The sequence below is a fragment of the Coenobita brevimanus genome, chromosome 97 (assembly GCF_032717465.1).
Source record: "Coenobita brevimanus isolate Jiangsu-jjx chromosome 97, ASM3271746v2, whole genome shotgun sequence".
NCBI lineage: Eukaryota > Metazoa > Arthropoda > Malacostraca > Decapoda > Coenobitidae > Coenobita > Coenobita brevimanus.
In genome coordinates, this window is record NC_137050.1 from 26,720,526 (window position 1) to 26,732,839 (window position 12,314).

The 12,314-nt window shown below is 41.2% G+C and overlaps 1 protein-coding gene across 2 annotated transcripts in view; it reads left to right on the plus strand.

Annotated features, from left to right (window-relative positions):
- Nucleotides 1–859: 859 nt before the first annotated feature.
- The window catches only part of LOC145413722 (protein PBDC1), a 64,658-nt gene continuing 53,203 nt past the window's right edge, over nt 860–12,314 (plus strand). Inside the window, exons 1-2 of one of the 2 annotated variants that reach the window (XM_080283379.1) lie at nt 860–887; nt 10,967–11,022. In XM_080283379.1, the coding sequence (XP_080139505.1) occupies nt 10,990–11,022 (33 nt within the window). In that variant the 5' untranslated portion in view covers nt 860–887; nt 10,967–10,989. Of the gene's footprint in view, nt 888–998; nt 1,057–10,966; nt 11,023–12,314 lie in introns of those variants that run through there. The other variant, XM_080283378.1, reaches the window with a different exon arrangement.

Sequence of the window (12,314 nt, forward strand, 5' to 3'; positions counted from 1 at the left end):
TGAAACAATTTTCCCCTTCCATTAACTAATTAACAAAAATAATTTCTTTAATTAGGTTTCACTTGACCCATATTGCAGGACATGTCTGCGATGAGATTGTCTTCTGGCTGTAGCGGCACACTGGGTCAAGGACCATGTCTTGGTGTTGATTGATTCTGCGATCACATCTGTATGGATCACTCTGATCAAGGAGGAAACATGTCTTTTATCTTGGCTTTGATTACCTTTGGCCTTGTAATCCCCAGACCCTCTTTTGACAGGTAATAAAATTTAGTAACTATAGGAATATAGCATCGATGAATATGGCCAGAATCTGGCTTGCCATGATGTTGGTCAGCTTTTAAATAGCACCGACCACTGAGCTTTATAGAATCGATGGCATCGACTCTTCTATCTACTACCGAATTAAGTTATATATGAGCGATGAAAGGACTGGTTGTATTGTCAAAGTGAATGGTCAACGTTACAACAAAATGTGTACCGGTTTTGGGGGGAGGGGGTTTCGCTGTTGTCATAACTTACATTTTTTTTTTTTTAGTGAAAAAGAAAAGCATCCCTTTCTCATGAACTTCACTGAAATGGGCAATATTAACTGAAATTAACACATACACAGATCCGAAATCGTCAAAATAGTGGATGGAAATTATAACAATCTTGATCTCAGGACTGATGTTTTACTATTCTCCTTATAGCCTCAGCCCCAGAGTTCCAAAACCTCCATATATCAAAGTATCCTAGATACATAGGGAAGCTAAGTTATAAGATCTAAATATACAGGGAATAGACATACATTAAAAATTTTGAAGCACCTGTCAGTCAGGTTCGTTCTTAGATTGTTGGGCTGCACGTGCTGAGTGAGGAAAAACAATACTCAATATTTTGAATCGGTAAGTATCCGTAGTATTCAAATGACATATATTCAGCTTTATGATTAAGTGTTACATAAAAGATGCGTATAACTAATAAATTGTAAATAAGTGCGCCGTTGTAAAGGCTAAGCTTCTGAACACCATCGCAAACAGATAGCTATTGCTGGATCCACGCCATCTAAACTAGGTTGACTTTGCGTCTTGACTCATAACCGATCCATTTTATCATTTAATTGTAAGCAGATAGTCATATTTTTCACCAAGTATTTCAGGTTTGCCTGTCCTGAACGCAGCGCCCAAGAATACAGTCTTTTGGTCTTTTGACCGGGTAGTCTGTCAAGTTCAGTTCTAAAATCAGTTCATGAAAATATGATGACAGTGACATTTCAAAATTTCCAAATACCTGGTTGGGTACCCCAGGTTTCACCAGTCAGGTTCTTATGTCAAGGCAATACAGGCGGGCAGCCCAGAGCTGTTGGCACGCCAGCCCATTAATGAACAAACCACAATGAAGTACTACCATGTATAATGGGTGGAAATGTGTGCCATATGCAGATTGTTTATATACTGGTATGCCAAGAAATAAGAACTGTGAAATTATTATTGAAAATTGTACAGGTTGGTAGTCAGGTAATAGAGTATACTGTATTTCAGGATGATGGTGTGTTAACTGTATCATTGGAGAATAATGCAGTCAGTTTGTAGTATCAGTCCCACAGTAGTTTTTTCATCAGACCTGGGTGTTTCCAATGGTTTTTAGTGTGAGTCGTTCGAATTTGTCATCACAGAAACTACTGGTTTCTGACAGAAATTTAAGTCAAAATCATCAATAATCACACCAAAAACCATTGGAACACCCAGGTTGGATGTCGTTTCAATACTGAAGCCCTGGAAAGAGGACAGGTTTTGAAGTAAAATAATCCTAACCTAACCTAACAATCTAACCAACCTAACCTAGTCAACGTAACCTAACCTAAGTTAATCAACCTTACCTAACCTAATCAGCCTAACCCACCTAACCTAACCTAATCAACCTAACCTAACCTAACCAACCTAACCTAACCTAGCCTAATCTAACCCCCCCTAACAAGGTCTAACTTACCTTACTCTGGAGATTGTGGGTCAGACTCCACTGGCGGTTCACCCAGAGATGCTTTTCTTGTCGCAACTGAAGTCATACATGACATTGAGGACACTCCACCCGACTTGGAAGGACGCCATGCCTATGCAGAAAATCGACGGAAGCCTCAGGTTCTTGGTAAAAAGCCTTGAAAATCTCCCAAGGCTTCAGAGCACACCCATTACACGGGAGAGACATTGGAGGGACTGATTTTTTAATCTGGCGAAGTGCGGGAAACTTCGCTCATTGGTGGAATTAAATTAAATGTGATTGGTTGATGAAGAGGGAGGGATAGCTGTGATTGGCTTTCATAAGTCACGTGATTCCATTGCTGTCAAGTCAGTGTAAAACATCATAAAATGCATATATAACGGTTCAAAATGTTTATAAAAAACTGACAACAATGTAAGACGGATTGCTGCTGCCATTGTTGGTAAACATGGCTGCACGTAAAGACGGTTCAGGTTCTTGCTGTACGGAAGGAAAAAATCAGTGATCTTGTAAACCGTTCATTTCCGAGAGCAACGACACATCCTTGTGAGTACAGCAAAATGAGGTGCATGGGCTGATAAGTAGAAGAAGTTCGAGTTTTCTGTGGGACCGATACTATAGTTTGACCAATAATGCCTCTCCAAGGAACAGGTGGAGACCTCTTTTGAAAGATTCAGTAGTATTAGTGCTGACAACACTGTCTGCCAAAGAGTTCCAGTGATCACTACACCTTACATTAAAATATCTACATCAGCATTGTGCTGATGAGTGGGGTTTGGCTAGCTTAAACCTATAACCTCTTGTGCTAGTTACTGGAGAGATTGTGAAGGTATCTGATGGGACAATAGCAGATAGGTTATGAAAGATTCTCCAACATTTTATAAGGACAGGTATAAGCAGCCTGCCATGCACAGAATATAACTTAATAGTCATCAGGCAATCAGTTCAGAAGGGCCCTCTATTTGTTTCATCTAGTGACATTGTACTGATTCAAGAAATCTTAAGTTACCTAAGTAGTCAGTGTTCCAGACTGAGGACCCAAACTCTAGTGGAGGTCTAATATGAGTTTTGAAGAGGGTTATTGTGAAATCACTTGAATGACAGTGAGTATCTAAGTAGGTTGTTAGCCAGTCCTACTACTTTATTAACAGTAGTTTTTATGTGGGCATGAAACTTAAGAGTTATCAGCTAGGATTCCCCATGACTGTCTTCCGTGGATAGGTCTGAAGTACCCGGTATGTAGATGATAGTATTGAAGAGAGCTAACAGAGATAGGATTGCTCATGAAGCAGATCTTTATAGACATCACACAGGATACTTCCATTAAAATATGATATGGTTCAGCGAAATAACACATGGGAATTAAATTAAAACACATCATATCCATTAAAATGTGACATATACCATACACAGTATGAAGTACAATAATAGAACCCCCTATTTACAAATGGAACATGTTTAAAAACAAACATTTAAAAAAAGCCCATTGTATACATTATAAAATAAGAGATCCTGTCAGCACCATTCTGATAGGTAATTTGGAAATGCTGCATCACTGTCATAATATTTTACAGTTAATTTGTTTATAGGTATGTGGTAGGTGGGGATGCCCATCATCCACGCACATAGTGTAGGGATGCCTGATGGTCTTTACACTGAGTGACAAGCCAAATGGTTTTTTGTACCCAGGAAACCATTTACTATGCTGGGTGGTAACCAAAAAATGGGGTTTTTGGCTGGGTTAAGTGTCCCAGATTCCCCTATCTAAAATCATTTAATCATGGCAGATGTTTCGGAGAGCCTAATACCTGCCCAGGGCCCGAACCAAATGGGCAGATTCACATGTGGAATGTGAGAGGTGTGAATAAGGAGAGCAAGAGGGTGGAAGTGGTGAATATGTTCAAGAATGCGAGATATGCGGTGATGGCATTGTGTGAAACAAAGATGAAAGGGTGTGAAGTGGAGGAGTGGGAGGATGTGAAATGTGTAAGATCGAGCATGAATGGGCAAGGAATATGCAAGGAAGGAGTTGCTTTGTTGATGAATTAGGTGTGGCAGAGTGGAATGAGAGATTACAAATGTGTCAGTTCGAGATGCATGAATGTCAAGTTCAAGTTTGAGAAGGTGAAAATGAGAGCGATTGCAGCGTATGCACCGTGTGAAGAGTGAAAAAGAGAAAGACAGGGTTTGGGATGAGCTGGATGAAGCAGTAGGAGAAATGCTCAGGAGCTGTAAAGTGATTGTAATGAGTGATATGAACAGAAGAGTAGGTACTGGTTCTGAGGATGACATAAAGGGGTGTAATGGAGTACCAGAAGATGATAATGGGAAGTGACTGATGGATATATGTCAGGAAAGGAGGTTGTGTATTTGTAACTTGTATTTCAGACACAAAGATGTACATAAATATATATACAATACATGGTATATATAGAAGGAATGGGGATTGTGTTGGAAGGAGCCGGATTGATTACGTGCTCGTAAAGAAGTTGATGCTGGGAATGGTTGCTGATACGAGAGCCGTGAGAGGACAGTTTGGAGGTCCATCAGATCATATATGATTGAGGTATGCAAGATCAAGCTGAGAAGAGTGAGGTGAAGCAGCCAGGGAGAGAGACTGAGAGTCGAGAAGCTGAGGATCAAAGAAATGGCAGATGAATAAAGGACCAAAGTGGGGGAGGAGTTGGAATCAGTGAACTGGAATGAAATGGATCTAGACAGCTTGTGGAATGCATATAGGGATTGCTTAGTTAGGAGTGCTAAAGTGGTGTGTCATATTGCAAGAGTAACAACAAAGGAGAAAGGTACGGCATGGTGGGATGAAGGTTAAGAGAGCAGTGGAGGAAAAGAGGAACAAGTGGCTAGAGTGGTTACAGGACAGGGGTTCAGTTGAAAGAAGTACTGAGTAAATTGAGAGCAAGAAGCATGTAAAGAGACTAGTGAAGAAGAAAAAGGAGGTAAATGATGATCTAGGAAGAAAAATGAATGTGAATTACTCTGAAATAGGAAGTTCTGGAAAGAGTTGCGGAAATGCAGAAGTGACAGTGGAAAGAAATGTGAAAATGAGAAGGATGTAAGTGGTAGATTATTAACCCATGGGGATGAAGTAAGAACCAGATGGAAAGAATAGTTTGAAAGCCTGATTAATGGGAATAGAGAGAGCAGAGCTGCTGGAAACATGATTGATTTTGGGGGTGTGCGGAGAATGAATGCAGTGCCAGGAAACACGACACTTGCACAGGTGAAGAACGCTATGAAGCTGCTGAAAAATGGGAAAGCAGCTGGAGCTGATGAGGTGTATGCAGAGATGATTAAGTGTAGTGGAGAGCTGGAATGAAGTGCTTGTTGGAGATATGTAAGAAGGCATGGATGAGTGAAACTGTGCCAGCAGAGTGGAAAAAGGCTGTGATTGTACCTCTGTACAAAAATAAAGGTGAGCGAAGTGAGTGCAAGAATGATCACAGCCTAAGTTTATTGAGTGTGGTAGGGAAGGTACAGTACAGTATATGGAAGAATTGTTATAGAAAAAGTAAGAGAGATATTGGAAGTCCTAATGAGTGATGAACAGGGTGGCTTTAGGAGTGGCAGAGGATGTGTGGATCAAGTATTTGCTATGAGACAGATGGTGGAGGAGGCTTGTGAGAAGAGCCGTAAGATGTGTATGGCATTTATGGATCTGGAAAAGTAGATAGTGGAGGATTGTGGAAGGTTTTGTACATGTACAGTGTAGATGGCAAGCTGCTAAGTGCTGTCAAGAGTTTTTATGATAGTGAGACATGTGTAAAGATGAAAGAGCATCTAAGTGAATGGTTCATGATCAGTGTGGGCATGCAGCTAGGTTGTGTGATGTCCCCGTGGTTGTTCAATATACAGTGCTCGTCAGAAGTATGGGGCGCCCTGCGTCCCTCCTGAGAAACAAACCTTTCAACATTGAAAAAACATATAAATAATGCATTTTATTTACCTTTAGTGCTTTGTAGGGTAGCCTTTACATTTCTTCACGGACCTGAGACGTCTTGGAAGTGAAAGGGCGAGGCTCCTGAGGTGCTGGAGGGGTATTTTGTCCCAGGAGTCACGAATGGCGGCTTCCAGCTTAGGCAGAGAGCTCACGTCCTTCCCTTGGAGACTCTTCTTTACGAGTTACCAGAGGTTTTCAATCGGATTGAGGTCTGGGCTATTTCCTGGCCAGTCTGTCATGAATGATACCTCGCAGTCACGAAGCCAATTGGTGACCGATTTGGCCTTGTGAGCAGGTGCACCGTCGTGCTGAAACACTCGTGCACCTGTTAGCTCGAAGGAGTCTGGTAAATGATCACACAGAAGCTCCAGGTAAACATCCTGATTCACTCTGAGGTTCTTGGGAAGTACAACAAGCTTCCCCAAACCCTTCCCTGAAAAACAACCCCATACCATGAGTGAATCAGGATGTTTAACTGTGCTTTCTACATACCGTGGGTCAAGTGGGTCACTACCTTTGCATGCTCCTCTGTTACAGGTAACACTAAACGTTGCCTCATCAGACCACAACACTGACAACCATTGCTCCTCACCCCAATTTAGATATTTATTAGCAAAGGCAAGCCTACGAATTCTCTGGCTGCTAGAGAGAAGAGGCTTTTTCACAGGCCTGTGACTTGTGTAACCAAGCTCATGCACCCTATGAGACACTGTTCTCACTGACACCTCACCAAACACTTCCGGGTTGCTCTCCTTAATTTTCCTTGCACTCACACAAGGATTAAACTCCACTGCACGTTTTAAAACATTAACAGACCTTGGGGAAGTTTTCCTAGGCCTACCAGACCTCGGTTTCTTTGTGGGAACTTCACCACTGTTTTCCTCCCGAAACCACACACACCAACGACGCACTGTCGATCGTGCCACACCAACCAATTCACTAATTTCCTTTGTCTGGTGGCCTGCCTCCTTTAGAGCAATGATCTGGGATATGATTTCACTCGATAGTTCACGGGTAGGTGCCATAACAAAGTTTTGAAGGCCAAAACACTGCGGGACACTCGGTAAAAAATGGCGCAATTTGAGAGGGACACTCGGCGGAGTTCCTCTCTCTCAGGCAGCCCGTGGGCGACTGAGGCGGGAACCAACCAGCGCGTCAGAAGGCCTCAGGCTACCATGACGTCATGCTCGGAGCTCAAACTTGTGGCTCAATTCTTACCCCGAAAAATGGGTGATTCTTTTTGGGCCATAAGTATTGCGCGCCCGGCGGACAACGCTGAATACTTCTGACGAGCACTGTATATATGGATGGGGTGACGAGAGAAGTAAAAACGTGAGTAATGGAGAGAGGGATGGCATTGGTAATGAATGGTGATGGATGGAATATCTCAAATTTGTTGTATGCTGATGATATAGTAGGCTTCTACTTGCAATTACCGGACAAGAACTTGGTAAACTAGTGCAGAGTTTTGCTTATGTATGTGAGCGTCGTGCCTTGAGAGTAAATGTAGAAAAGAGTAAAGTGATGGTTATTGAGAGTGACTTCCAGTGTGATTTTACTGTGAATGGTGTAGAAACTGGAATTGACGAGAGAGTTCAAATACTGTACCTGGTTACAGTGATAGAAAAGAAAGTAAAATGTGCAAAAGAAGTGGAAGGTATAATGACACAAGGAAGGAAAGTAGCAGGTGCCATGAAGGCCTTGATAAGAAACAGGGACTTAAATGTTGCAGCTGTGTGAGGCTTACATGAAGGAGTGTTATTGCCATCTTTAACATGTGGATATAAATCTATGGTGTGGCATGAAAATGAAGTCAGGAGTGAGAGCAGTGGATATGAGACTGCTGAGGAATGTATGTGGAGTACAGAGAGTGAATAGGATACAAAATAATGTGATTCATGATAGGTGCAGAGTGGGGAAGGCTGTGGACACCAGAATTGAAGAGAGTGTACTGAGGTGGTATGGTCATATGGAGAGAATGGACAACAACAGAGTGGTGAAAAGTTATATCTGAGTGAGTTTGAAGGAGGGAGGAAGCAAGGTAGGCCAGGGATAAGGTGGATGAATGTGTGAGGAAGAGAGATATGGAAATCGGTGAGGCTAGGGAACTGACAAGAGATCGAGCTGGCTGGATGAATGTTGTGAGAAGTGCATGATCAGGGATTTGGCATCCCTTTTTAACGTGACAGCGTTCTGATTGACTATATTGGATACATTTGTGTGAAGCTGCAGAATGTGATGAAAGTTTTTGGCATATCATATACTGTAGAACCAGGATTCTGGGGTCTTGAATGATGAGTGAATGGAAGCTTGGCCCATTGGAGCAGGCAAACTTGGCTGTCTGGACATTGCTACTCCTCACCCTGCCCTGTGGTGAGAAAGGAGGTCCGGATGATAATGATGATGATGATGATGAAAAACTGCTGTAACCAAGTGTGAGCTAACCAAGGGATCACTGTATTCTCACCAGCGGAGGAAATTAGCCAAAGGTGACAAATGAAATTAATGAATGATTTGCTTAGGTTTGTTATTTAAATTGTTTATCCCTAAATTATCCTCATATTTAAAACCCAGCAAATTTATGTTCAGTAGCAAACTGATAAATTTTTTATTAATGATTAATAACACCCAGAGTAGGCATTTCAGAATTTTATAAGCTTATTTTAATGATAGCCATCTATGTTACATAATACTTTCATAACTGTATTATATGCTACAAATAGCTTACTTGTTGTAGATTTTCATACAGAACCAAATTGCTCAAATTCACTAGTACTGTTATCAGGAATGATCATGGCTATTCATTATTTCTTCAGTCAAGCCTAACTTAACTTCTTCTTCAGGACTGTCCTGAACCTGATTTCTTTCAGAGTCATTTTGGAAATCATGAGAGTAAGTTTGGTTATTTGATTATTAGGAGGGAGGCAAGAAGGAAGGAAGAGATAAGTAGGATGGAAGTAGTGGAAGCAATGAAGAAGTAGTGGAAGCAATGAAGAAAGTCAAAATGGGGAAAGCCCCAGGGATTGATGGAGTTTGGTGAAATGCTGAAGCATGGGGGAGAGATAGTAGTAGAATGGATCTGAAAGATGTGCAGATTAGCCTGGGAGGAAGGTAGAGTCTGGGAGGGTTGGGAGTCATGTATATTAATTATTCCTTTATGCAGAGGAAAAGGGGAAAAAGAAGTGTGTGGTAATCACTGGGACATTTGTCTTCTTAGTATTGTAGAAAAGGTATATGATAGGATACGTATTGACAGAGTTAGGGATATAACAGGAATTAGTTGGAGAAGAAGAGGGAGGTTTTAGGAAGGGAAGAGGTTGTGTAGATCAGATGTTCATCTTTAGGTCTTCTGTGGAAAAGTTTCTTGAGAAGGGAAGGAAGTTGTATGCAGCCATCATGGATTTTGAGAAAGCATATGACAGAGTGAATAGATAAGGAATGTGGAAAATATTAAGACTATGTATAGTAAATGGGAAGTTGTTAAATGCCATGAAGAGTAAGCATGAGGATGCCAAGGTTGCAGTGCATGTGGATTGTGAACTGAGTAAATTTTTTCTATCTAAATGTTGGATTGAGACAGGGATGTGTCATGTCCCCATGGCTGTTCATTCTGTATATGGATGGATGTTATAAAATATATACAACGTAGGGTAGTGGATGTTGGAGTGGCCGTAATGAGAGAGGACAGCGTTTGGAAACTTCCTGTACTGTTGTTTGCAGATGATGCTGTATTGTTAAGTGAAGATGAAGGGGAACTGCAAGGCTTGACAGTGTGTAAGAAATGGAATCTAAAGGTGATTGTAGGGGAAAATAAAGTTATGGGCTTCGAGAGGTGAAGTCACTGAATGTACAGTGAGGTTGGATGATGAGAAAATGGAGAATGTGAGTGCATTTCAGTACTTGTGTAGTGCCATGAGTAAGGATGGAGGTTTGGAAGATGAAGTACTTGAAAGGGTGCAACAAGGAAGAAAGGTTGCTGGTTCTTTGAATGCAGTGATAAGAAATAGAGAAGTGAGCATGGAAGTAAAAAAGCCATAGTATTGTGATACCAACTCTAACATATGGAAATGAAGCTTGGACCTGGTTGTAAGGACACAAGTCAAGAATGAGAGCAGTGGAAATGAGTTTTTTGAAAGGAGTATGCGGAGTCACATGGAAGAAACAGACTGACAAATGAGGAAGTGAAGGAGCATTGTGGTGTGGATGTGATAGAGAGCTTTAAGAGTAATACATTGAGTGGTTTGACCATGTTGAGAGGATAGATAGTTTGAGACTAACAAGAAGAGTGTATATGAGCGAGATGGAGAGGGGGGGAGAGAGGGGGAGGCCGAGGATGAGATGGAGGGATGGAGTGGAGAGGCATTAAAGAGAGGGTGTGTGAGTTGGGAGGAGGGCAGTGAAAGGGCAGGGCTCAGGGTGACATGGTGGCAATTTGTTTGTGGCCACCCCTTGCGGGATTGAGGCACCTGGCAGTAGATAGATAGAAAGAAGTGTGATTATTACAGGGAGCAGCACATTTTGTGCCTCCAGTTGTACAATGGGATGAAACTAAGCTTTTTTGGTAGTTAGCAGTGTGTTCTGTTCAGATATGATCTTTTTGTCTTTAATAAATAAGCAGTTATGATAGAAAAGTTGTGCTGTATGGTGTGTAGTCTCTTTGATGTTAATATCATGACGTGTTGCGTGATTGAGTTTGAAGGATTTGGCTGTCACTATTAGTGACATTTTTCCTGTGCACAGATGGGTCAGGCAATAGCATTGTGCCACTTACATTACAGTATTAGCTAATTGTGGTATACAGGTACTGTTTTTCATATAGTAGGAACCCTGTTTTTATAGTCATTATTTATTTAAGCTCAGATATTTCACCTTTTAACCTTTCATCCTTCGGATGTTGTTACAAGTGGCATAGATTTGACTGGTATTCTTCAGAATAGAGCTAAAATTGTTCATGGTGAAGGAATTGATGATAGAAAAATCCTTTTATGATTGTTGTGATGTAGTACTGTATTGAGTGTTTTATTGCAGGTACAGAGGCTCGGGTTGCAAACATGCCCAACCAAGATGAGATTTTAGCTGAATTGGTAAGTAGCTACCATACTGTACAGGTATTACTAGCATCAGTATCAGTATGGAAGCTTCTTTTCTTGAAATTATTATTTTCAGTGATGCTTTAACATTATTAATAGTGGTAGGTGGGTGCACTCACGATCCACTCACTTGATGAAGTGCTGCTCTCAGGGTGAATGCCCTTTCCTCTCTTCCTACTTTCCCCCAGTCCTTTCTTTTCTTCATTCTTTCCTCATACCTTTGCCTGTGGGTGACTACTGTACACCAGGAAACCATTTACCATGCAGGTTGGGAAGTATATAACCAAATTATGGCGCCTGGTGGTGTAGTGGGTAATTAAGACGCTCCAATAGGATTCAGCCTGCACAGGTGTATATCCAAGGGGTGGTTGGGGTTTAATGCTCACATAATGCCACTCAGAGATCAGTGAGGCTGGTCACTCTCATCGTAAATGTCAGGACTAACTTGCCTAGCCCCAAGCTCCTATGCTCCTCAAGGGGCAATGGAGGATTGGATGATGAGGATGACAGTGATGATGATGACTAGTATGGTACACTGTGATTGCAAAACTATTAATAAGGCTGCAGTTAGGGTTAGTGATAATGTTATGAAGTTAGAAAATAAATGAGGAAGTCTTGATAAAAGATTGAAGAGTTATTTGAAAGGTGGAGAGAATCCTTTACTGTCTTATGCTGACAGATTGATTGAAAAAGCTTAAATTACTTGTAAGGGTAAAAAAAAAATGAAGCTGTAGATGAGACAGGAAGAAATAGGTAAGGAGGAAGTCAGTTACAGTGCACATACTAAATTGGGAAAAGCTATTTTGATAAGTAACCATTGCAAAGCTCTCAGGTTCTAGAGTGAATAAATGGTAAACTTTACAACTTTATAAGTTATAGCAAGTGATGTGGGAGACAAATTGAGGTAGATTTTGGAAATTTACAGCTGTATGAAGTGATTGGCCGCAGATAAGAATGTATGAATTATAGAGGATACAGTCCTTTCAACATAACAGGAAAAGTGTTTGGAGAGTATTGTTGTACAGTAGTTTGGAAAGTAAGTGGAAGAGTACTGTACATCAGATGGCTCAGAAGAGCAAATGAGAAGTATGAGGAGAATTTTAAAAGAGAACAAGCTGTGTACATAAAATATTTCATGTACCGGTACTTTTCCATCAGTAGGCTTGTTGAAAAGCATTTGCTGAAAAATGGAATCTAGATTACAATACTACCCTCATGGTTATCACACAGTTGGCTGGGATGGTTTGGGATAGGTGTCCAGGCTGTTGCAAGACGGTCTTTGAAGG